This window comes from Syngnathus floridae, chromosome 6 (genome assembly GCF_059516105.1).
Source record: "Syngnathus floridae isolate MCC-2025c chromosome 6, RoL_Sflo_1.0, whole genome shotgun sequence".
Classification (NCBI taxonomy): domain Eukaryota; kingdom Metazoa; phylum Chordata; class Actinopteri; order Syngnathiformes; family Syngnathidae; genus Syngnathus; species Syngnathus floridae.
Window position 1 is genome coordinate 14718130 of NC_142418.1, and position 23594 is coordinate 14741723.

General features: G+C 43.1%; 3 protein-coding genes across 13 annotated transcripts in view; 2 read left to right on the forward strand and 1 right to left on the reverse strand.

Moving 5' to 3' along the window:
* LOC148396769 (uncharacterized) overlaps positions 1-23594 on the reverse strand; it is a 35202-nt gene that overhangs the window by 2496 nt on the left and 9112 nt on the right. For 4 of the 9 annotated variants that reach the window (XR_015859114.1, XR_015859115.1, XM_088379201.1 and 1 more), the window contains exons 2-24: positions 5906-6147; positions 5720-5834; positions 5477-5650; positions 5281-5387; positions 5079-5216; positions 4741-4892; positions 4540-4610; positions 4393-4450; positions 4274-4318; positions 3973-4212; positions 3820-3906; positions 3669-3754; positions 2843-3328; positions 2549-2661; positions 2289-2471; positions 2179-2197; positions 1974-2076; positions 1751-1907; positions 1569-1626; positions 1358-1498; positions 912-1263; positions 347-852; positions 105-257 (exon numbers count right to left, since the gene is read on the reverse strand). Coding sequence is in view for 7 of the 9 variants with exons in the window: in XM_088379201.1 (XP_088235327.1) it covers positions 105-257; positions 347-852; positions 912-1263; positions 1358-1498; positions 1569-1626; positions 1751-1907; positions 1974-2076; positions 2179-2197; positions 2289-2471; positions 2549-2661; positions 2843-3328; positions 3669-3754; positions 3820-3906; positions 3973-4212; positions 4274-4318; positions 4393-4450; positions 4540-4610; positions 4741-4892; positions 5079-5216; positions 5281-5387; positions 5477-5650; positions 5720-5834; positions 5906-6147 (3786 nt within the window). In the remaining 2 variants the exon portion in view is untranslated. Of the gene's footprint in view, positions 1-104; positions 258-346; positions 853-911; positions 1264-1357; positions 1499-1568; positions 1627-1750; positions 1908-1973; positions 2077-2178; positions 2198-2288; positions 2472-2548; positions 2662-2842; positions 3329-3668; positions 3755-3819; positions 3907-3972; positions 4213-4273; positions 4319-4392; positions 4451-4539; positions 4611-4740; positions 4893-5078; positions 5217-5280; positions 5388-5476; positions 5651-5719; positions 5835-5905; positions 12365-23594 lie in introns of those variants that run through there. The other 5 variants (XM_088379204.1, XM_088379202.1, XM_088379205.1 and 2 more) reach the window with 5 other exon arrangements.
* LOC148396770 (uncharacterized) lies at positions 7896-11609 on the forward strand. Of its 3 annotated transcripts, XM_088379228.1 has the most exons (14): positions 7898-8153; positions 8311-8448; positions 8542-8721; positions 8825-8855; positions 8940-9009; positions 9180-9279; positions 9367-9436; positions 9503-9628; positions 9695-9838; positions 9905-10184; positions 10266-10512; positions 10582-10666; positions 10733-10793; positions 10873-11609. In XM_088379228.1, the coding sequence occupies exons 1-14, from the start codon at positions 8140-8142 to the stop codon at positions 11265-11267; spliced, it is 1941 nt and encodes a 646-aa protein (XP_088235354.1). In that variant the 5' UTR covers positions 7898-8139; the 3' UTR covers positions 11268-11609. The 3 variants fall into 3 exon arrangements, with proteins under 3 accessions (XP_088235353.1, XP_088235352.1, XP_088235354.1); XM_088379227.1 differs by having other exon boundaries at positions 7896-8170; positions 10582-10793; XM_088379226.1 differs by having other exon boundaries at positions 7897-8153; positions 10582-10793.
* On the forward strand, positions 21537-23473 carry LOC148396771 (uncharacterized). The gene has a single exon (XM_088379499.1). It carries the CDS (start codon positions 21854-21856, stop codon positions 23108-23110), a length of 1257 nt encoding a protein of 418 aa, XP_088235625.1. The 5' UTR covers positions 21537-21853; the 3' UTR covers positions 23111-23473.

Genomic DNA, 23594 nt, shown 5'->3' on the forward strand with positions numbered 1-23594 from the left:
CTATGAAAATCGTTGTCAATTAATTTGCTTGATTATTTTGGGCTTTATTACAGATGACAACAATGTAAGCGGCACTGAATATTTTTTTTTTTTTTTTACTTCACCTTTGCTTTTAGCTTGTCATTGTCTTGGAGGAGCCGAGTCTTCTCTTCTTCCAAGTCGGTGCGGTAGCGCGTGCTGAACTCCAAAGAAGCTTCGCACTTTGAGAGCTTCTTTAAGGAGTCATCCAATTCTTGCTGCAGCTGCCTTTGGCAAGTCTGTGCCGCCAAAAGCAAATTCGGACAACCCCCCAACGACTGCGTTAGGTAATATACACCAAAAAGGTGTTATCAAGTATTGATCTCACCTGCCTCTCTGTTTTCTCCTGCTCCAATCTCCGAGCGAGAGTTTCAACTTCATTCGCCTTGGAGGCGAGCTCCTTCTGCGCCGCCCGCCCTTGCTGGACCTTTTCCTCGCAATCACTGCGAAGTTTAAACAAGGCATCCTCAAAACCTTTTTTGGCGTCCGTCAAAGCGTTCTCCTTGGCCGCAACTTTGCTCTGCGCCTCCTCCAGCCGTTGCCGCAGCGACGCGACTTCGTTCTGAACCTGCTTAAGGTGCTCCTGAGCGTTTTCTTGGTGCAACGCGGCCCGAGCGGCCAGCTCCTTCTCGGCCTGCAGGGCGGCTTCCAGCTCTTTGATACGCAAAGCCGTCTGGTCGCTGTCGCGCTGCGCGGAGCTCAGCTGCTTGTCCTTCTCCGCCATCTGCACGTCATATCGACGAACGTCGCTCTCCAGTGCATTTGCCTGCGTCTTGGTCTTGGACAGCTTCTGGGACAGTTTGTTGACGTTGTCGCGAAGACATGCGACTTCGCCTGGCGAGAAACAAACTTTGTAAACGAGCCGTCCCGAGAGTAGAGATGCAAATACTGACTTGCGAGTCGCTGGCGTTCATCCTTCTCTTGACGCAGAGCTTTCTTCAAGTCCGACCGATCCCGCTCAACCTCAGCCAGGCAGGTGCGGGCCAACTGGAACTCAGCCGCTAAATTGTTGTGGGCTTGTTGCTCAGTCTCCAGGCGCTCATTCGCCAGTTTGAGCTCGTACTTTAACGAGGTCATGGTATCGTTCCAATCCAAGGCGTTTTGGTTGTCGTTGTCATAGGCGAGTCGGAGTTCTTGGCGAAGATCTTCCACCTGGTCCTTGAGAGCCTCATTCTCCTCGGCGAGGTCTCGCTGTTTGATGCTGGTGTGGGCTTGTAATTCCTCAAGTTCTGCTCGCAGTTGCTCCTGAAAGATAACGGGGGAAGACACGCTGAACTTTATTTTTAACACCAAGACGTATAAAATCATTTTTGGGATTGAATGCGATAGACTCCAAGACCTCATTGTTTTTGCTTCTTTTGTATTCCTCTTCCATCTCTTTCTGCTTGACGTGTTGACTGTTTAACGTGTGGATGCATGAATTGAGCGTGGTGTGATTCAGCGCCAAAAGCGTTTCCGTTTGCGCGCGATCCTCCTCAAACTGGCCGGATGAAAATAATCCAACAAATGAGTTCAACAAAATGGCCCACCTCCATGTTGCTCTTCCTTACCTTCTTGTTGGTACTTTCATTCGACACGATGGCGTTAATAGCCATTTTCAGCTGAAATCTGTGTGGGGGAAATAAATAAGGTCAACAAGTCAATGCCAGCTGGTAATTTCACACGAAAACATCAAATTAATGGTCTGAACATTTCATTTAAGGCGGCCAGGAGAAAATGAAGCGGCCGTTACGTGAGATTTTCCACATCGCTTTTCGACTCCACGTTGCTTTGCTCCAAGAGATGATTTGCGATTTCCAGTTCTTGAAGCCTCTGTCTGTCATGATGACCGTTTGCGTTCAGCGAGCAGCGCTCGTCGATGTTCCACAGATTCTTCTTACTTCTGGAGTCTGAGAAATACAAACCAGATCAGAGATCATCGAGCAAACATCATTTGGCTTTCCGACCAATGTTACCTTTAGTGACCGCGTCCAGTTTCTCAATGTGGAGGATGATGTCAGAGTCCTCTGAAATGACACCATCGTCGGCATCTTTGGATAGCTCGCAGTCTTCGGTGAGCTGACATTCGCAAATTCGGCACAATGAAAAATAATAAATACATATAATAACTAAAAATAAAAATGTGAATAAATAAAACAATAATAAAAAAATTAAACTTACCGCAATAGTGCTTGGTGTTCTTTTCACATATTCCACGGAAAATAGAAAAAATAAAATAAAATTTGGATTTTGGAATATATACAGGTGCTCTAACAAGCATGAAGGTATACCTTCCGTCATCTTCCGAAAGGTCGCTTAAACTGCTGCCGAAGCCTAGGAGATCCCCGCCGATTCCACTCTTGATCTGAGTGACACTGAGGTCACATGCTTCGCTAACCACGGTAAACTGTGAGGTGTCCTTCGTCCTTCCGTCGGGGCTCGGGTCGAAAATCTGCTGACGTGGCGATTCCGCCCTGTCGTAAGAAACTCAGGTGTAATGTTGTGGAAGACAAAAAAAAAAAAAAAGCATAACATGGAAAATGGTGCAAACCTCTGAGAGGTGACAGCTGTCTGGACTTGTGAAGAAGCTTCAATTTGATTCACAAAGTTGGTTTTAGGCTCATTTGGAGGCGTCTCCACTGTCAAATGAGTCTCATGGGCCACCTAAAATACAGTAAAAAAAATAATAATAATAAAAAAAAAAAAAACAGACAGTGCCTGAGTTTATTTTGTAAGCATCCAACCTCTGGGGTGAATTTAGGACAGCTCCAGTCAGTTTCAAATTTGTTTGCTTTGACTTGAGAGCACAAACTTGTACAAGTTGTAAAGCCAACATCAACCTTACCGCAGGTTCTTCTATTTTTTTGTTGTGAAAAGGTCCAGCTTGGGTCTCAGCAGTCGTGTTTTGACCAGCAGTGCAAACTGGGGGGGCAATGTAGACGACCTTTTTTTCGGCGGGTAACTGAGGCACCTCATTCTGAGATGACCCTTCTGCTTCCCCGAGCACGATGATGTTCTCACGAGCAGGCGACTGACGCTCTGCGATCTTGTTATTTTTCAGGGAGCAGCCAGGAGACTCCACCACAGAGTCGTCTGATCCAGACTCCGAGCGGCAGGCTTGGCGAATGGAACAAAGGGGCTTGGCGTCCTCTTCATCGTTTGACTCTCCGTAGATGGAGGTAGAGATGCTCTGCTTTTCTTCGTTAGGTTGTCCTGATTTGGCGAGCGCGTTGAACATCTCCCGAAAACTTTGAACACGACTTGAAACGGATTTCTCCTCCTCTCGGTCGCTCAGACTCTCATTACAGGTCTCGGGTAGCGCTGTCTCCGTCTGAAATGTGAGTTGGGGAGGAAAGAAAAAAAAGAGGCAAGCTTTTATATGAATGCATAAAATGTCTGCACATTTTATTTCTATCATGCATAAAAAAATGAAAATTTTAATGTAATATTATTTTATTTGAACATTTATTTATTATTATTTAATATTTATTTTTATTCAATTTAATATTTCAATTTTAATATTGCTTCCCAATACAGTTGTGTGTTGTAAAACAACAATTTAATTTAATAAGAATATTTTTATTTTAATATATTAATATTGATTTTTATTCATTTAATATTTTAACTTTAATATCGCTTCCCAATACAGTTGTGTGTTTGTGACGTGTCACCTTTTGCCGCTGCTCAACAGAATGAAAACTCGGTTTGCCGTCACACGTCGTTGAGACTTCGGGGGAGCCTGAAGGCGAGGTGAGATCTTCACACAGAGAACATGCTCTCGCTCGTCGGACTGCTGAGAAACGATGAGCGAGCATTTTTTACCTCGCCCAACTGCTTCCTCAAGTGGCCGTTTGTCCTTTTGGGTCTGGTCACAAAATGAAATCAAACTATCGTCGTCCCAATCGGATTCTGAAGAAGACACATTTTAACACTGTGCATATTCGAAAAAAAAATGAAAGGCCAGTCGAGTCTTACCGTCACTCTCCTGAAGAATCACGTTTGGGGAATGGCGACGTACGAGTGATCTCGAAGATGCGACGGGTTTTTTGTCATCCGGGCTGATTGGTTTTGGTAGCGCAAAGGGCGCCTTTGGAGGCACATAAAAAACATCTTCTTCTAGAGATGAACTGAAGCATTCTTGGACGTCCTCAAGCTGAAGGTCATTTTTGCATCCAGGCAGACTTTCAGGACTGGAAATGCTTGAGTTGTCTAAGGCTGATGCATGGCGGATGGCATTTAATGACCAAACATGGAATGTTACATTTCCAAGTGTTACCTTTGTTGCCGTCAAATTGTCCAAAACCAAGTTCTTCCGTCAATTCTATCAAATGAACCAAGTAAGATGTTAAAGACAATCACGTCGGTTATGAAAGAAAAAAAAAAAAAAAGACTTACCAAGTTTTTCCAGGCTCTCTTCTTCACATTTGCTCAAAAGCCATTTGTTCTTGTCTCTCTGAGGGAGGAAATGCTATTGTTAAAAAATAATAAATCAAATAATAATAAATACAAATAATATTGATTTGGCTAGCTTTGTATTCTTACCTCTTTCGATTGAAATTTCTCTTTTATAGCATGTCCAGCTCTGGCAAATTCACTAAAAGGCGAATGGAAGCCTGTTAAACAAATCAAAAGCTTCAAGATGCTGTTTTTATTTTCTCCTCATGGGACTACTAAACTGAAAGCGCTTTACAACGAGCCAACAAGTTGATTAACACTCCCGTTCTAAAGAAGTGACGACATCACCATCTTTGCTGGTGGATGGTCCTCCACAAGTCTCCAGGGCTTCAGCAAGGTTGACTTGCTGTAATTTGACGATCTCGTCACACACAAATGGAGGTGCCGGGGACCCCGCCGGGTTCCTTTTGTTGGCGTGCTCACTAATAAGGAGGGCGCAGCTACAACAGAGTCAAGACGATGACGTCATCACTACGTTTTGGGGCCATAAGTCCAGGCGACTAGACCTGCACGCAAAAACCTCAGACACAAGCGCTGTGTGGTGGAAGTGAACTCAATTCAACTCTTTTATATAAGCAGAATTGTCTGGAAAAAAAATGGTAGCAAAGACAAGTAGATGAACTTACGCTCGATGACCGCTCTCAATAGCGTAGTCCTTAGCCGACAGTCGCTTGTTATCCTTCAGCGTAAAATCTGCTTTAAAGGATAAAAGCATCCGCACCATGTCCATGTGTCCATTGCCAGCGGCTATCATTAACGGTGACCTGAAAGTTTTTTTTTTTTTAAACAAGATTTATTTTGTAGGGCGTGTCATCGTTTTGCTCCAACCTTTGGTGTTTGTCTAAAATATTAACATCAGCGCCTTTCCTCAACAGATACTCGGCCACCGCGACGTGGTCTCCTCGGACTGTCAAGGTCAGGGGTGAAAGGCCTTTCTTCAAAATGAGATCGCAGACATCGGAATTACCAGCAGTATGTTGCATTTTGATGTCACGTGTGTTTAAGAATGGACAGATAGAATCACCAGATTTTTCACATTGAGGTCAGCGTCTTTCTTCACGAGCATGATGACACAAGAGAGCGTGGGGATATTGGCCGCCAAATGTAAAGCTGTGTTTCCGTCGACATCCGTCAAGTTGGGATCAGCTTTGTTGTCCAGCAGAAGGTTCACACACAGATCATTCTGGCATTGCACTGCCTGGTCACATGACGACAAAACGGAAGCTGTCAACCAAAATGTATCCGGCATGAAATTGCTTCGGCTCACCTTCATTAAGGGAGTCCTCCTGTGGTTGTCGCGCAGATTAATGTCGGCTTGTATCCCTAAGAGGAATTCCACCACCTCAGCATGTCCATTGGCGCAGGCCAAATGAAGGGCAGTCCTGGAAACAGGAGAGATGATAAGCATCCTTTTTTTTTTTTTTTACCTGTTTGTGACATCCATTTGGCTTACCTGTTGTGCTCGTCCACCTTATTAATATCATCATCACACATGGCATGCCCCCGCAGCTTGGTGATGTCACCCAGCCAGGCAGCTTTGTGCAACTTTTCCATTTTTCTTCTATTCACCTTGTAGCCAGCACCAGCAGTGGCTGGGCTACCACTGTCTGAAGCACTACTTGATGATCGCATCTTACTTGAGAAACTGGCAAATAATTTCTTCATCTTGACACAGCAGGAGCGTAGCAACGTGACCTAATTGATGTAGAATTAAAAACTCCTTATTCCAGAAAAGTCGCACACAGTGAATTCATTCGTTTTGGTAACTGTAGTTTCTGTATATGAAATAATTGCTTCGTTTTGTGACGCCGAATGCAACAACGTGATGTTGAACTTTCTTTCCCCCCGCTATTGTGGCAGCAATGAGCTTTCATAAACTTACCTGAAATGTAAAATATGACTCGCGTTGAAGCAATGTACCTCACATCTTTCGACTGACACTTCACATATTCAAACAGAAGAGTCTAAAAATCAAGCTGACCACGGTTATTAATCGTCCTGCCTGGATGAAATGACATAAAAGTGTTTGTTTACTTTTGATACCAAGAAAGCTCAGGCTTCTGTCCCCCGGAAGTACGGGTGACGTCATTGTGGAAAAACGAAAAAAAGTAAGTCATTAAGTCTATATACTCCCCAAAACGGTATTTAAATTAATTTACCAACAGAACGCCCATTTCAACAAACACAACTGGATAACCTGTCAAAAATCCATTGTTATTAAACGAACAAAGGCCCCAAGAACAACGCAATTAAGTCACCTAGCTGATGTGAAAATGATTATTTACTAATGTCTAAAATATTTTTTTTCTCTCCGCAAATAGAGATGAATGAAACTGCCAAACACACAAAAAAATAAAAAAAATAAAATAAAAACCTGCCAAACGCGGCATGGTATACGCTCAATGCTTTACTGCACGCCTCAAAGCAGAGAAATTCTCTTCAGTTCTCCACCTAATGACGTCTTTAAACGCCACATTTTAAAAAGAAAAGAGGGCGGAAAGTGTGCGGAGACCATTTATCATGCTCGACGACTGAAAGCTGAAAAAAAAAAAAAAAGTACACAAATAACGGTGTGGCGTTGTCGTGCATGTTCTTGTAGTTGGTTCGAGTTTCCATAATTGACCGCTAGGTGGCGGTGTTTGTCTAGAAAATATTTACGATGGTTGCGAATGCACGTGAAGTGCAGAGACGCTGTCAGAATGACAAATAATTGTTAGAGCACCATTTGAGACATTAAAACCCATCATAGCAACCCCCCAAAATAATGCATGATAAATGTTCGAGGCAATGCCATGACATCATTCTTTTTCCATCCAGAATTAGAATCTCTTTATTGTCCCTGAAACTGAAATTAATTTTGTAGCAGGAGCACATAGACAAAGACATTGACACAAAAAGGAAACATTACATGTTCAGTCCTGAGCTGATACCTTATCAATAATTTTCAATTATTGCAAAATATAATTAGTGCATCGCGCAGACATGCAAATAAGCAATTAGAAAATCCAACGTGTAATATTTACACCATTAGAGCAAGCCAAACTATCATGCGATATTGTGAACAGCTCTACTTTGGTACTCCAGTCCTCATTGTCTTTGTAAGGAGGTTTTCTTCTCGGGCTCCTCCCTTGCTGCCTTAGTAATGAATGGCAAGAAACATCAAAAATCATTTGCAACCTGGCAAGCCAGCAAGTAGAAATCCACATGAGGGACTAAAGTATTTCTAATCACTGATATACATTATAATTAGATTGTGAATGTCCTGTTCAGAAAAAGCAATGTTTCCCCGACTTGGGGGCGGCGGCCTTGGGGGAGGTTCCAACGACATAATGAAGATGATGTCACTGCTTTATTTGAGCTCTAATGTTTTTGCGTCATCTATCATTTAAAGCACATCAGATCCTCTAAATAGAAGCAGTGAAGGGTATTGGATATGCAATTAGGGGAGAAGCTACCCTCACCCCATAAATCATGCATCATTTATTCTTGTATGGAACCTCCACCTGTGTTCCATTATACGATGAGCAAGTTGTAATGTATTGAAAAATCTGCTCTATATATGCACAATGCATAAAATGCAGTTCAAGCAATTATTTTGAGCTTCATCTAATATCATTAACAGCTATTCTATTTTAAAAAAAAAAAAATCTTGTGCATTATCTTTCAAGCGTGGACCACAAGAGGACCATGTTCTCATTTTGGTAATGACCAACGTTGTGTACGTATATATATATACACACATATATCGGCAGCAATGGTATTAGTAGCGTTGGTATTTTCATTCTGGTTGGGTAATGCAAATTGTTGCCGTGATTTGAAAACGAATAAATGAAGCCAATGACTGCATCTTCTGTGCAGTGGGAGTGCCAGTGACAGTGGAAGAGGATCAGAAGGCCGTGAACAGGACAAAGTGGGCAGCAAAAGCAGTTCGCTGAGAAGCAAAGAGGTGTTAAATCAAGATGACACCTCTTTGTGCTCAGATAAGCCAGAAGCAAGGTACGCACAGCTGCATTTTAAATAGCAACATTTTTATTTTTAAATCACCATAATGGAGCTTCCAGCTTTGCCTTGCGTTTGTTTCCCAAGCAGAGCATGGACGGTATCGCCATTGTCCGAGCGGCTCTCCATTGCAGACAAATCGGAAGAGCAGACGGCCGAGAAGATCTCGCTGCTGGAAGTTCTTAGCAAGGCCCATTCGAACCGAGCCGGTCGCTACAACCGACATCCTGCAGTGTACGATGACATCGCTTTAAGTGACGATGAGGGAAGGTACGATTGCAACATTTCCTTTGTGTTTTTTTTTTTTTTAATTCTTGCTGATGCGGAGATAAATTTGACTGCGGGTCAAACAAATTTTATGTGTTATCAACAGATCACAATCCAAGCAAAATGGGAACAAACAGGTAACCAATAAAGCAAAATGGCCTTTCCACTGAATGTGGTATCAAGGTGAAATTCAATAGTTTGAATTCCGTTGACGCTTTCAGCGCATGGAAGAGGTCGGCGGCGTCTCGGAATACCTTGATGACTTCACGTCCCCGTCATTTTTCACTGAAGGTGAACTTGGAGTCTTCGCCTCCAATTAATATTGGTTGTAATGCCAAAGTATTAATTTGATTTAATTTAATTATTTTTTTAATGCCAAACTCATTGAAACTTAAGAACATCTCACGTGATTTAATTTGCGAACTTGCTCTCATTTGCTTTTCTTGGCTTATCTTGACCAGATGACCAATTTCGAGTGAAGCCTAAAGAGCACAAGGCTAAAGATGATCTTTGTGTCGTGGGTTACAAAAACATACATATAGATGAACTTGCCAACCTCAGGTAGAACCTCGGTCTTGGGCCAATCATCTCTCTAATGATCTCCGAGCTCGCGGCTGAGTTTTTTTCTTCTTCTGTCAACATCAACAGATCATCGTCAAAGCAACAGCAGGAAGACTGCCTCAATACCATCAAGATGGCCCAAGTGAATATTCTCGAGGTGAGCAAGAAACCAATTGAAACGTTGCGGATCTGGCAGCAATGTGACTTTTGAGCTCTACCTCAGCTGGAACAGGAACTCCAGAAGACCCACGATCAACTGTGTCAGGAACGCTCTGTAAACGCCCAACTGCAGCAAAAACTCAAGCAGCAGACCAAGGAAGACGACGGCAAAAGCAGCAAACATACCAAAGTAGACAAATCGTAAAAGTCCAATTGCGTTTTCCGATCTGTGAACGATGCGTCTTTTGCGTTCCAGGTTGAAGAGGAACTCCAACAAGCCCACGATCAGTTGCGCCAGGAACGCGAAGCAAATACACAGCAGCGGCAAAAACCAAAGACTCACGACTGCAAGCAAGAGACGACCACGGGAGAGGACTGCAAAAGGAGCAAACATCGTGAGGTATGATGGAGCTCATTTGGAGCAATTTGAAGATTCAAATACATGAAGATCGGCTCCATCTTTCAGGAGGATGTGAGCACAGAGCTGGAAGCGCACAGCAGCATCCAACAAAAGGAGGAGCATGAAACCCTCGAGCAGCTGGGAGATGTTCGCCAAGATCTCCGACTCACCAGCGACATTGATGCCCAGAGTGTCTTGGAGTGGAACAACATGATTACGGGATTCAAGTGCGAAGTGACCGTCGCCAATGCCCGACTGGCCGAGGCTGAGCAACTTCGGTTGGAGATGGAGAAAGCTCTGCTCCAAGAAAAGGAGGAACAAGAGCGGCTGAAGGAGCAACTTGCAAGTCAGTCGTGGTTGGACTTTTATATGGGTTTTATATTCTGGGTTTTTCTATATTTCGTAACATCAACATTATTGTCTCCAGTTGAGAAGGCCAATCGGGAAGAGACCTTGACCAGCCTGACACAGGAGCTGTCCAAGGCCAAGGCGTACGGCTCCTGCATGGAGAACGAGCTACTGGAAAGAGAAGCCCAATACATCCAAGTTATGAAAGAAATGAAGGAGCAAGCAAGTTTTTTGGAGGAAAGAAAAAGGGAACTGTGCATTGCGGCGCTGAGACAGAAGGAAGCTCACGCCGCCGCTGATACCATCAGCAAGGAGGTCGAGCAGAGGTGAAACTTTTCATTTGCCGGGCGACCCGCTAGAGGCGTGAAAGTAACACCGTTGTATGTTTGCCATAGACTGGAGTCGGACAAACTCAGTCAGGCTTCCTCCGTAAAGCAAGATTCGGAGGAACCTGAGAAGAAGTCTAACGAGGCCTCCAGGGTGAGTGCTTTGACTTCAAGCATTACAAATCTGATTGTGGTGTTGTCTGATTATGTCAAAGCGCAGATGCTGGCAGACAAAAGCAATGCCGAGTCCTCCTCCCTCGATCAGGATCAGCAGAACTTTGGTGAGGCCGGCGTATCTGGGAAATATCTTCTAAATCATCACACTTAGAGACCCGTGATGACCTTCCATGTGTCTTGCAGAACCTCCACCTCCAGGGACGAAGGAGGTGGAGATCAATGATGACAATGATAGCAATGGAAGCGGCGGGGTGACGGGGGACGACGGCAGGTCTCAAAACCAGCAGCCAGCCAATGAAGGACGGGACTGGCATCGGGACTTTGATGTGTTCCTGGATCTCCAGCGATGTGGTTTTGAAATGCTGGAGCGAGAGCTGAGCACTTTGAATACCCGCCTCCAGAGCCTCCAGATTTGGGCTCTCCCGCTGCTCACTTCCATTGACTGCCACCTCCAGCGGCTTTCGCAACAAGCACCTGGTACAGTCCGGTCCAAGTGGGCCCTGCGAAGATGGGGCCGCTCAACTAGCGATACGAGAAGAATGGCTGACGACATGGCCGATCTGATTTCGAATGAATAAAGTTGGTCAGGTATGCACTGACGCTCTGGGCTGTGTTCTAATGTAGCAACTGACTGATTCAAACATCATAACTGTATTTTGAGGAGATCAAAATATCCTGCTAAGCGTAAACACGCCGCAGTATTGGAATCGGTGAAATCCGATGATTGTAAAGTCAATGTTTGATATTGGTCCACGCTTTCTGAGAACTACCCACATTTGATTTGTTGCAACTGACCTGAACGACAAGGACTTCTCAGTCTTGTGTGTCCGCTACCAAGTGAGAAGATTGGTAGACAACTTTAGGGTGTAAATCGTCTTTGTTTTTAAGACTTGAAATAAAAAGCACAGTTTCCATCCAAAGCAGCAGGTCTGCACTTCCTGAACAGCGTCATCTGCAAACCAGATGCTGATTTCATATGTAAATGTATTTTTTTTTTTTACCCTTGGAAAAAAACCCATCATTAAGGGCGCCATTTTTTCCACTTCCTGTCGAGGGATCATTTGTTTGCTGTCAATCATTTTTAATGAGGTGCCGATTAGCTTCTTGAGAGAGAGCACGTCGAGACCCGCGAGGCAGCTCTGAGGCTCATAACTGCGCCTCAGCGTTGACGGGAAGACCCCGAGCACGAAATTGCGTCGTTGGAGGATGTAAGCGCGTTAAATCAATAGTCAAATTTGTTTCTTCGCAAACGGTCGACATCTGTAATCAGTCAGACTTGTTTTGTTCATTTTGGAATACCTGCGAGTTGACACCACTGTGCTCACCTTTCGTTCTCCTCACAGAGGAATTTTGGAATTAATGACTCGGTTTTATTTGGGTAATTCATTTGCTGGTCATAGGATGTTTCCAGCCATCTGGAAATGTTTTTTGCTAATTTATTTTTTTCAAAAACCACTGAAACCGTATAACGGCCCCTGTAGGTGAGCACATTAAATTATTACAGTAAATTATTGTTTTTTTTACAGTAAATGCTTTGCAGAGTTAAATAAAACATCAAATATGCACACTTGAAATAGAATAGAAATTTTGGGTTCAACTCACCTTAAATCAATAATTGGTTTTCCCAAACAAGCTCTATCACTTCTAATCAATAAATCAGAAGTGCCCTCCCCCTCTGGAATAAAAAAATATATATTAAAAAATATATATATAATAATGAATATACAAAATAATAAATACATAATAAATAACCATAATAATAATAATAAACAATTATTTTTATAAACGTTCCTATTGCCGCATCCGCCTTTGTGAACCACAAAGTTGGCCGCAACTATCGGTCAGCCAGTTGAACCTAATTTCTCAGCACATATACATACACGCAATCATGGTATAATCCATTTTCTAGGTCAAGGAGAGGGAAAGCGGAGACAATTTGAGGAAGGGGATATTTCTACAAGCATTTCCTTACTCACTTCATCCTGAGCTAAAATTGAGCAGGCCCGAAGCTCTCGGACCAATCGAGTTGTTGTCACTGAAGCCGCCACGAACGCGATGGGCCAGATAAGGGATGTGGCGGACTTCCGTTTTCCTCAAACTGGAGGACCCCTCCATGGGAATGTTGTGCCCCCAATTTACTTCCCAGGTTACAGTTTAATGTGGCTTCTTTGGACATTTGTTTACATTTGCAGGCAGAAACACAAGCCTGGAAATCAGCCCAACATTTTTTTTTTTTTATGTCCAATCTGTTGTCATCTCAATGTAAACTGTCGCTAAGCTACAGCGTCTCTATCCCTGAGGAGCTCCAAATTAATGGGCGCTATGCTTAATGGTGTCATCAACTAGACTAGAGACCAGTTCAAACCAGTTGGGGAGCTCATCCCACTAAAGTCTGTCTGGAAAGCATCTCAACTGCAATCGCTTTTCCCTCTCCACCCCAAGCCAGAAAAGGAGAATGTACTACACAATCAATCATCTTATGACTTTAAAACATGGAGAGACACAGTAAGAGTCTCGAGCCTGGGGTGCCAGGGAACTCAAACATTTAAATAAATAAATAAGTAAATGAATAAAAAATGAAAAAAAAGACCTCCAAGACTTCTCTAAGGCTTTGCCAGCAACATTACAGCTTCTCGCTGCCAGAATGGGATAAAAAAAAAAAGAAAAGAAGATACGCAATTTATGTTGTCATTTATTATTAAGTTATGTGATCGGCTGCAACTTTCAAACCCGAGATAAATCAAACTGTGTTGGAGCCATTATCTCTGAAGGGAGTTGTATCTTTCTGTAAATCACTTTTGTTTTGTCTGTGGAATAAAAAGTAATGATTATAATAGTTGGGATAAATGTAGAAATTGTTTTGTTATTAAACTTTTTTGTTAGGCAAAATTTTAACTACTGAACTTAAAGGTGTGCTCTCCTTGATTAGGTCAAAGGTAAAAAGCAAGATGGCCGCCTTAAGTCCGATGTATGGATAATGAGCTAGCATGTCCATTTTGGAATTTGTGCGGAAAAAAGCAAGATGGCCACCTTAAGTCAGATACGAATCTTCCATGTCCATTATGGAATTTGTGAGGAAGCTTTGGAACCCAAAACCACAAAAGCATGAGACAGACACGCTAACCGCTACTTCACTCGAAAGGTCATCGCCGTGTTAAATGGATTCCCCCGCTGTGACATAAGAAAACATTCGCTTGCCTCGTGTGACAGCCAGCACACGTGAGGTCACAAGTGGCAGGAAATTGGAACGCCAGTCAAGACAGTCTGGGAACAATTTATTTATTTTTCTATTTGATATAAAGCAGGAAAAGTCATTTTAATACGATGATCTTTTCTTCCCCTCTTCTTCCCCTCTTTCTGCTGGCATAAATTCCAAAAAGTCTGCACTGACCGTGTCCTGTTTTCGTCTCCGTGGGGTCAACAACCGAGGTCACAAAACTTTTTTTTTTCACCTTTTTTTTTCTCTCTGTATTTTGGACCCGCTGCACGCTTGACAAATGCGGACAGTCGGCGGGAACATCTGGAAAAGATTTGCTTGTTTTCTCATCGAACTTCGCACTGGTAAACTTTGAGTCACACCAGCGGAGAATCAAAGAGGTTACGAGACACGGTGAGGACATCCACGGATGGTTGCGTCGGGGAAATGTTCATGGGATCACCAAGTGGGAGAAAAACAACGTGTTATGAAATTGACCCAGAAGAGCTGATAGATAGCGCCAAGTCACTATTTATTTGCTGTCAAAAAAAAAAGTTTCGCTAAAGGATAAATTTACATTTACGGTTCAATTATAAGCATCTCCAAATTACCATTAATCAAAAATAATAAAAAAGAACGACACATAATCCCCGTGTTGCCAGCTCATAATTCAAAACAGTTGCTGAACTGGCACAGCGGGTGATATTGCGTAACATGTTGTTCACAGATGTAACTTCTGAGACAGGAGGGTGTCGTTGCTTTCTGCGAAGTCATCAATCATTTCCATTATTCACAATTTGGACTTTGAGATAAACAGAAAAAGTTCTGGAAAGGATTTGTGCTCTCAGTAGAATTTGGATATAATACTTAAAATATGCCACCAAAGTTGAATGCCCACAAAGTGCGACAATTTGAACCTCAACCAAAAGGCAAACTACATTTTAATTCAAACCATCATCATTTTAAAAGTTTGCTATGATACAAAAAAATCTCTTCCAGTGTTTACAAATACTCACTTGTACAACATTGCTATAAAATCAATATTAAAATCAATTAAAAAAAAAAATCAAACATCACAAAAACTGCATGTAAAAAGGGTGTGTAGACTTTTTATATCTGAACATTTACGACTGGGATTATCAGGATGAACGTTTTGTTCATTGCTCACAAAACGGTTATGTTCATAGAGAAAAAAATAATAATAAAAAGAGTTGTCACCAATAAATGAGTGAAGGAAGCCAATTTTCGGCATGGTTTGGACCGACGGAAGATTGCCGGGTTGCTTTTCCTTTCAGTCATCACCCGAACAACCACAACCGCGTGAACACACTGAAGTCGCACTCCGGGTCGCGTTTCAATGTCAATCACGTTAAACCCGATGGAAAAGTCATCAGAATCAGCGCTCATTCTAAAACATCCTCCAAACATTCACAAACAGTCCAGCTCTTGTTACCATGACAACCAGGGACAATTGCGTGCTGGCTCTCAAACGTTTTGCTATTAAACTGATGCTTTTTCAGAAATGCTTATTTGTTATTTTCCCCAATGCATTTCATTCATCATCAGTGCTCCCTTTCTTTTTTTAACTCTACTACACGAAGGCCCGCACGCTTTCCTCCATGGGAAACGGGATGTCTGCCATCAGTTTACATCCTGACACGCATCACAACTTCAAGCATCAGTGACACAAATCGCAATTTCCCAGCGGCCAACGCCCTCCCACGCCTCCCGTCGGGGATCCCACGCGGTTTATTATCGGCGCGGCATCGGGGGAATTGGACAGATCTTAACAGTAAAAAACAAGTGGGGAGGGGGGCGCTCGGTAGGACGTAGACCTGGTTTCATAGTGGTGGCGTGCGTGTCAACAAAATGAGGACAGACCTGCATTGTGAAGACGAAGGCTGTTCAAATACACAAGGTAGTTGTCAAGTGAGGCGCCAGCCAGCCAGCCTCACCTTGGATTGCGCAATCCCTCACAAACTCGATTGGGTAGGCCTTTTACAAACTTAAAGTTCCTCTTTCTTCAATATTGTTTTTCATATGAGAACACACAATTTGGTGTTGTTCGTCTTCCACGCGGACGTCTTTAATATTCGAATGTTCCAGAAGCTCACCATAATATTGTTAAATATACATTGTAAGGATAAAACCTGTCTGGTTTTTGATGAAAACTCAGGTTAACTATACAACTATATTTCTTTTCCCCTGACTCCTCTGGTGATTAATCTTTTCCAACATTGTAATTTGTGGCCTGATTTGATACTTTCAACTATGCGCCGCACCGTACATATCATTCGGGCTTACCACCAGACAGCCGTGCTCTATTCAAACTTTTGATGAATTAACATACCACATGGGCTTGAAATATGCGCGAGACCCGCCACCTACATGCGAATGAGCATGCGTGTCTGAAGTTTTGCAAGTAGAGCGCCTGCTCCTTTAACATCCCAAGAGCAATAGTAAGGCCGACCGCAGAGTAAAAGGTCTTTCTTGGCCCATGGTCAACCTCGCAGTTCATCCAAAATGTGTTGGAGGGCCGCAGAAGATGGCTGAGCAACAGGCATAACACCCCCCCCCCCTCCTTGTCCTCCTTCCATGTGAAAGTGAGCAAATGTTTTCTTAATGGAGCTTGCTGTTGTCTCGGCACGTCCGCCTTTGTTTGCGGTGCGAGAGCGTTCTCGCGAGACTTTTGGTATCAAAATGATTCATTGCCGTTCGTAGAAAGACGACATTCCGAGCAACCTCTGACACCACGGGGTTCGGTTTCCGAGGAGCTGAGAGTCAAACGAGGCAGGAGGAGCTTTGCGTCGTCGACTATTGTCCGCTTACTACTTTTGTCCCTGACAGCTTCGAGATTGTTTCATTCCAGCAGAAAAATGGCCACAAACGATCTGTTTTGCCGTGAGGCGATTGAAGGAGGCGTTAGTATGCGGGAAACTAGCCAAGGGATAAAAAGAGCTGCAAATGGCTTCACTTTTTGTAGCCGCTCACTTTTTTCCTATTAAATTCTGTTGTCAACAAGCAGACAGCGGTAATTGTGACTGTGTTCAGGTTTTTTTTTTTTTTTTTTTTTTTTTTTAAATCACCCGTGTCTGCTGACATTTTAAATAACAGCAAATTTTCCTTAGTTGGAGAGTTAAATGTCATTAGTTTTTTGCACAATTTCTTAAATGTCTGACTACTTTAAATTAAAAAAAAAAAACACTAATCGGCTACTTTTACTGGCAAAAAGAGGCAAACTTAGGATGACCCAATATTTATCTTTTTAGCTACAAGTACTAATTATATGGACTACAAGGCATTTAAATCTTTTGTCTGTGTACTTTTTTTTCTTTGTTTTGACTGTAAACTAGGCAACAGGATACTGCCCATCAACAGAAATAATACTCCACTGAGGGAAAAGTTATGTACGGTTCTTAGCAAGACTTTGATTCATTTGTGAAGGGACTTCCAACTGAGCGCTACTAGCAACAGACGAGCTCATATTTTTGAGGGTTGGACAAACTTTTCTTGGCTCACCCACTGAGAAAATATATTTTCCTCTGCTGGGCTTGTTTTGTATACGTGCGGTGGAATTCAGTGGCTACTTGTTATCTGCTTCACATAAACATCCCGTACCCACTTCGGACCTTCGGGCATCGCAATTTGGATCTTTGAGTCTTGGAAAAATGAGCAACATAGTTGGAGGTGGTCTGAATTCTTTTTTTTTTCCATTGTGGTTGAGTAAGTATTGGCGGTCACAGTGATCTGTGAGAAGGTTGTTTTGTAAAAAAAAAGGCCAGGTCATTTATCTTGTTAGGTCATGCAGCTATGACAGAATGGAAAAAAAAAAATAAGCGCTGTCATCTGTACGGAAATATGTTGCACAAGCCGTCGCAGCTGCTCCGATATGCATGCGTTTAGTTTGGGGGCGGCTGTGATGGATGCTCGCAGGTTGTCAGGTAACACATCAAGCCACAGCTGAGGCAACGCGTGATGAACGCCAAACGTCTTTGACGGTCGGTCGGTTGGCCTGCTCCCTTTCTTTGTCAGCCCGCTTATGCTCGTGTGATTTATCGCCAAGACGAATTCATCCAAAAAAAAATAAAAAATCAGCATCGTTCATTTGCATTTGCCTGCCAGGCAAAAGAGTTCAGATGAGGGGAAACAAAGATATTGAAACCATATTGAACGGTTACATTTGTTTCATGAAATAAGTTGACACCGCAATGCGGTAAATGCACGGCGAAATATCTTTTGACGACGGCTGTGAAGGCCAAAATTTTGTCAGATCGGACTTGGAAGTGATGAGGATTATGACACCCCCAAAATCAGCACATGCTAACCGTGTGATTGGAAAAGCATCGTCTGAATCCGGCCAAACTGCACCTTGGTAATGTTTTTAAAATCTATAATAACTTTATACTATATTATTATTATTGTTATATTCAATAAAAAAAAATCATATTTTTTGTAATTTTTTTAAAAGTAACATTATTCTTACTTGAGTACTGTTTCTGGCCGCTGAACAATAAAAACTTATTTTAAAATCACTCCAATTGCGGATAAAGATTTAAAATATGTACACAGTACTCTAAATGTCATTTCATTAGTACAACTTGGAAAATGTCATCCCGGACTGATCTGAGTGGATAAGAACAATAGTCCACTCCACTTATCTGATTGTGTGACAGCAGCATATTAAATCTGGCTTTTTTTTTTTTTCTCTACGCGGTCTTTCTTTCTTCCTCGGACGTCACTGCTTGCCTGCCTCACACACACACACGCACACACATTTGCCTCAATAAATCATTTGATTGGCTGCTGTGTCATGTTGGAAGAGTTGAACCGAATTATTTGTTGACGTTCCTCTTTTGCTCAGTCAGAATAATGACGTAAGCACCCACTTACAATGTCACCAACAAATTGACCTGCTGATTTATGTGGCATGGCGTGCATTCATTTTGTAGCTTACGGGCCTGTTGCAAACTTGTGGACATCTGTGTTCACATTAGCATTTAGAAGCCATGTAGGAGGTCTCCTCTCACATTGGAAAATAAATGGCTGCTCAGCATGCTGCTACTTTGCATTCATCTTCAGCATTGCACAAACGAGAAGAATGCAATTCTCAGAAACTCTCATACTTGAAGCCTAATGAAAAGTGATCACATGTGCAGCAGGGGGATGTGCAACTGTCCACGTCTCATCTCTCCGCAGTAGAATTTTTAATAAAGACAGAATTGCGGACCAGTCGTAATGCCACTTTATTTACCCCAAATGAAATGCGGTCGAATCCCGAGCGTGCGTATCGAGAGAAGCTCAATTTGTAATCCAATGTTGTCTTATTCTGAGCATTATTAGTAAAATCACTACCATTAGCTTGCAGGTATAGAGAGAAGCAATAAAAGATGAAAATAAAAGGAATACAATTTCATGTGAGGCCTTTCGGGTCTTGACATGAAATGGTTATACAGAAGCAGGTTGGACCCGATGTCGCTAATTTTGCGCAGGGAGGGCTGCGCCGCTATGGGAGAGCTCACAGTCGACTTGAAGCCATTATAGTAAATGCTACCATTCCTTTTTAAAGAAGCATGCTAGTCGCACACTCGAGTCTGGACACTTTGGAAGTTCATCTGCACCGTGAAGTGGCCCTTATAAACCGTCGCTAACCTGCGGTAGTTTGTATAGCCCCTTTAGCTATCCCGCAAAATATATTACACAAGATTTGTGTTGGTTCCGTTACCATTTACGGCACAGTGTAGATTCACGGTCCGTGAAATTAGACCCTGTGGACTTGACTTTTTTATAAGCTAATAAGTTTCAAAAGTCCAGCTACACATCTGTTCCCTACTGACTTCAATTGCATGACGCTAACGCTAAGACAACAGAAGGGCCGTAATGGCTGGCTTACCAGAAAGTACGCAGGTGATCCGGGATTATCTTTGGAATGAAAGCGAAGCTTTTCTCCTGTTTTTATTTTTTTTTTAACAACCCAGCTAGAGTGCACATTTTCTTCAAACTGTTATTATAAAAGTGTCTCATTTCTCCATTTTGTTGCTTTAAGTGGTTTGAGGCTTTCCAGAAGCAACGGTGCGGAGAAAGCAGGATTCCATAAGGCTGTCAAACCATAAAGCTCTTCAAGAAATACGTCGAAGCCTGACTGTCAGGTGGACCTGCTGCACGTTGTGTGCATTTTAGTCAAGCGTGTTATTTCTTTTTGGCCGGCAATCAGGGGACAATGTAAGCAAAAAGTCAGGTGTTTCTCCGATGAAAAGCAGCCAATGCTCACGCAATGACAGCGGTAAATAACATTAGCGGCTGTATATATTAATTGACATATTTTGGAGATGACGTTATAAATTTACGGTCCAAAATAAAAGTGTGCGCTGTGGCTTAAACTTGCAGTGATTTAAACATCGTCTCTCTTTCCCCATCTGCAAGACGTTCCTTTACAAAGAGTGAACGCGTAGTAGTAAGAGGTGTGGCGCGACTGATGATGTTTTATGAAGGACAGGCCCAACGTCCTCGGACTCGAGGTCCCTTTGTCAGATTAAATTTGAATGCTGGCAATGGATGGTGACAGGCAGAACAATGAAATGAGCTGCCACTAGAGAGCAGAAGATGTAACCACCATGTGTTGCTAGCGCTGGCTAGCTAACACTGGCTTGCTAGCGCTGGCTAGCCAAAGCTAGCTCTGGCTGGGTATAAACACGGTTTCTAACAATCAGAATTGATTTCTATTTATATTTTTGGAGCGCATGTGACAATAACCCAGCATAAAAGATGTGTTTATGGTATTTGTCCCAATGTGGGAGAAGAGCAGAGCTGGTGTGATGAATAGGGTCACTTTTCCACGACACAGACACTCCCACAGATTAAATAAGGAATAAACTGTGTTTTTGCTTTTTTTTCCCCTATAAAGACACAACTCATGAGTAACATCACACACCAGATGATTTGTGGAGAGAAAGTGTGGGAACGCACTAATGGAAACTGAATGGAAAAAGGCAGAAAGGTTGATCAGAATTTGAGGCAACGACACGCTCAGGGCTAATTCTCATCACTCCCTTCTCGTTTTCTCCATTTGCATGTGGGTAATTTTTTTGGAGCACAATTGATTGTCGATCTTACTCAATTCGCTTCACTCGCCAACAATGTTGAAATTGATTACAATGATTACAGTCGTCAAAATCTGTCGCTACGTGAAAACACTGCATTGCTTATTCAGGGTCCATTTCATTAAGTGGAAGTAGAGTATATTCGCTAGTCTGAGTTGTCATTGAATGTCATGAGGAATGCAGACGGGATTGGACTCAAATCAATTCCCCTTTGGCTTTCACTATCTCTCGGATATTAAAACACCCCAAGGTCCACAGCGTTGCCAGGCTTGGCATACCAGACTTCACCGTGTCACGACATGATACAGAGACACAAATCAAAATGTCTAACGAAATGGATTCAAACGTTGGGTATCAAAAGTCTACACACCCCTGTGCAATGGCAGTTTTGTGATTTAAAAAAACAAAAAGGCCTCGGAAAGCACAATTGTGCACTGTCTCTTTAAAATGTTTAAAAAAAATAGGAAAAAAAAGGAAACTTGAGAACTGCAGCTGTTTTCCGCTTCCTGTGTTTACTTTCACTTCTGTGCGTTGCGCCGTCAGGTAAGAAGGGACAGTTTTGTGCGGTGCATGATTGTTTTGCAAGGTTCATTTTAAACAAACAAAACAAGCGTTCTATTTAAACTGGTCTCAAAGTCCTCTCTTGGATGGCTCAAATTTTCCATCAGAAATGGCTTTGAGTATTCTTCTAGTTTCTTTAATAACAATGGAGAACATTAACGGTTCCGTTGACCCCGTCATCTCCATCGTCTGCCTTGTACTTGCATACTTTTCAGCATGTCCATTTGAGTTACGACATCTGAATTCTTGAGCACGTCGGCGAACCCCGTGTTGTAATTGTGCTTGATACGCTTTGATCTCTCTCCAGAAGATGGATGAGATATCATCTAGTGCAGGCAGCGTCGTGGTCCCTTCTGCCGACGTGCCACCTCTGAGGCAAGGCGAGAGCTTCCACGTCTTCATCAGCTACAGCAGCACCGACTACCAGTGGACGCACGGGCTTATTGAGCAGCTGGAAGCCCAAAGCCTACGCGTCTGCTACCACGAGCGCGACTTCACGCCGGGACGCACCGTGCTGGAGAACATGTCCGAGTGCATCCAGGAGAGCCAGAAAGTCCTGCTGGTCCTCAGCTCAGAGTTTGTGAGGAGCCGCTGGTGTCTCCTGGAGGCCAACATGTCTCTGTTCCGAGACTGCCTGGAGAGGAAGCCTATCGTCCCAGTGCTCCTGGAGCCGGACGTCTGCGTCCCGCTCCACCTGTGTCACCTCACCTACCTGGAAGCCCATAATCCAGAATTCCTGGCCAAGCTACGGAAGGTGCTCTTCACCCCCAACCAGCAGCTCCAAGGCTCTACGGTGGTTCCCTACCAGCCGCCGTCCATCTACAACGGGAAAGCCCTGCAGCCTTTAACTGCCGTGAACGTGGAAAGTCTTCAGGCGTGGGACGCCGGCCAGTTCAGTGAGATGGACGTTCCGGACCAACTGCGCCTGATCATTGAAGACCAAACCAAATACAAGGAGGCCATTGGCATCATCAACAGCGTGTCTCCTAAGAAAGTGTGGCTGCGGCCACTCTGGAAGAGGGTGATCTTCTATGTTACCGGGGTGACTGTCATTTTGGGGTTATTTACAATGTTTTTGTATTTGTCAGCGTCCACTATGACTTATTGTTTTCCCATAAGCCCCGACTACAATTCCATAGGAGAGCGGACCATAACCATCCTAAGTTTCTTCTCCATTCCAATCGGCTTGCTCGTTCACCTTGCTCTTTGGAAGCACGATGACGAGAAGTACGTCGTGAGGGAGATGCAAAAAGCTGCGGGTCAAGCCAACGCAATCCTCAGCAAGGAGAAGCTCCTGATGGGTTGTCAGTCCAATTCCGTCATTTATCTGACCTACGTTTCCCTGGACGCTTGCAAAGGGGAATTTGCGGACACGTTTCAGCATCCGGCCAGCGCGGAGAAACTCTTTAAATTAGCTCTAGTCCAGTTCTCCTCAGGGTACGCCTGCTGCCTTGCTAAGCGGCACTTCCCCTTTCCTCAGCCTTGCCCCGGCCCGGCTCATTTGGAGGGAGGGGTGTGTTTTTGTCAGTATGTTTCCCAGCAACTGAGCCGAGGGGAGTGGAAGTGAAAGTATTGCGAATACCAGGCAGACCAAGCATTTGGTAATGTCTTGACTCATAAATCAAATATTTTTGGGAAGAGGAGACAAAAATGGACATGACACTGAAGACACAGCATACCGATATGTCTGCAAGACTTTTTTTTTAACTTTCTGATTATGCATTGTACTGCAGTATCCTCTCTAGGGTTTATGTCTGAAGATTGACTCAAGGCCCCAGGGCCAGTTCTGTCCCGCCTCAATACAAAATAATGTACATAGATGTCTTGTTTCTTGTTCAAGTCTGTACCAAAATTACCTAACATTAAAATGTAGCACACTGTTTTTTGTAATTCATTTTCAAAATAAATTGAATAAATGCCGAAAAAACTCTTTGCGTTGGCATTTGATTTCAAAATGAGTTTGTCACCAAAATGTGTGCAGAAAATGTATTTATGTATTTGTATTTATTGTATATGGTTAGAAAAATATCTAAAAAATATATATTTCTTAG

What these genes read in the sequence shown, in the direction of transcription:
- LOC148396771 (XM_088379499.1), top strand. Translation starts at nt 21,854, where the DNA reads ATGGATGAGATATCATCTAGTGCAGGCAGCGTCGTGGTCCCTTCTGCC.
- LOC148396770 (XM_088379227.1), top strand. An exon ending in AGCAAAATGGGAACAAACAG is followed by an intron (nt 8,856 to 8,939) that starts GTAACCAATAAA and finishes TGACGCTTTCAG; the next exon opens with CGCATGGAAGAGGTCGGCGG. An exon ending in AAAGGAGCAAACATCGTGAG is followed by an intron (nt 9,839 to 9,904) that starts GTATGATGGAGC and finishes TCCATCTTTCAG; the next exon opens with GAGGATGTGAGCACAGAGCT.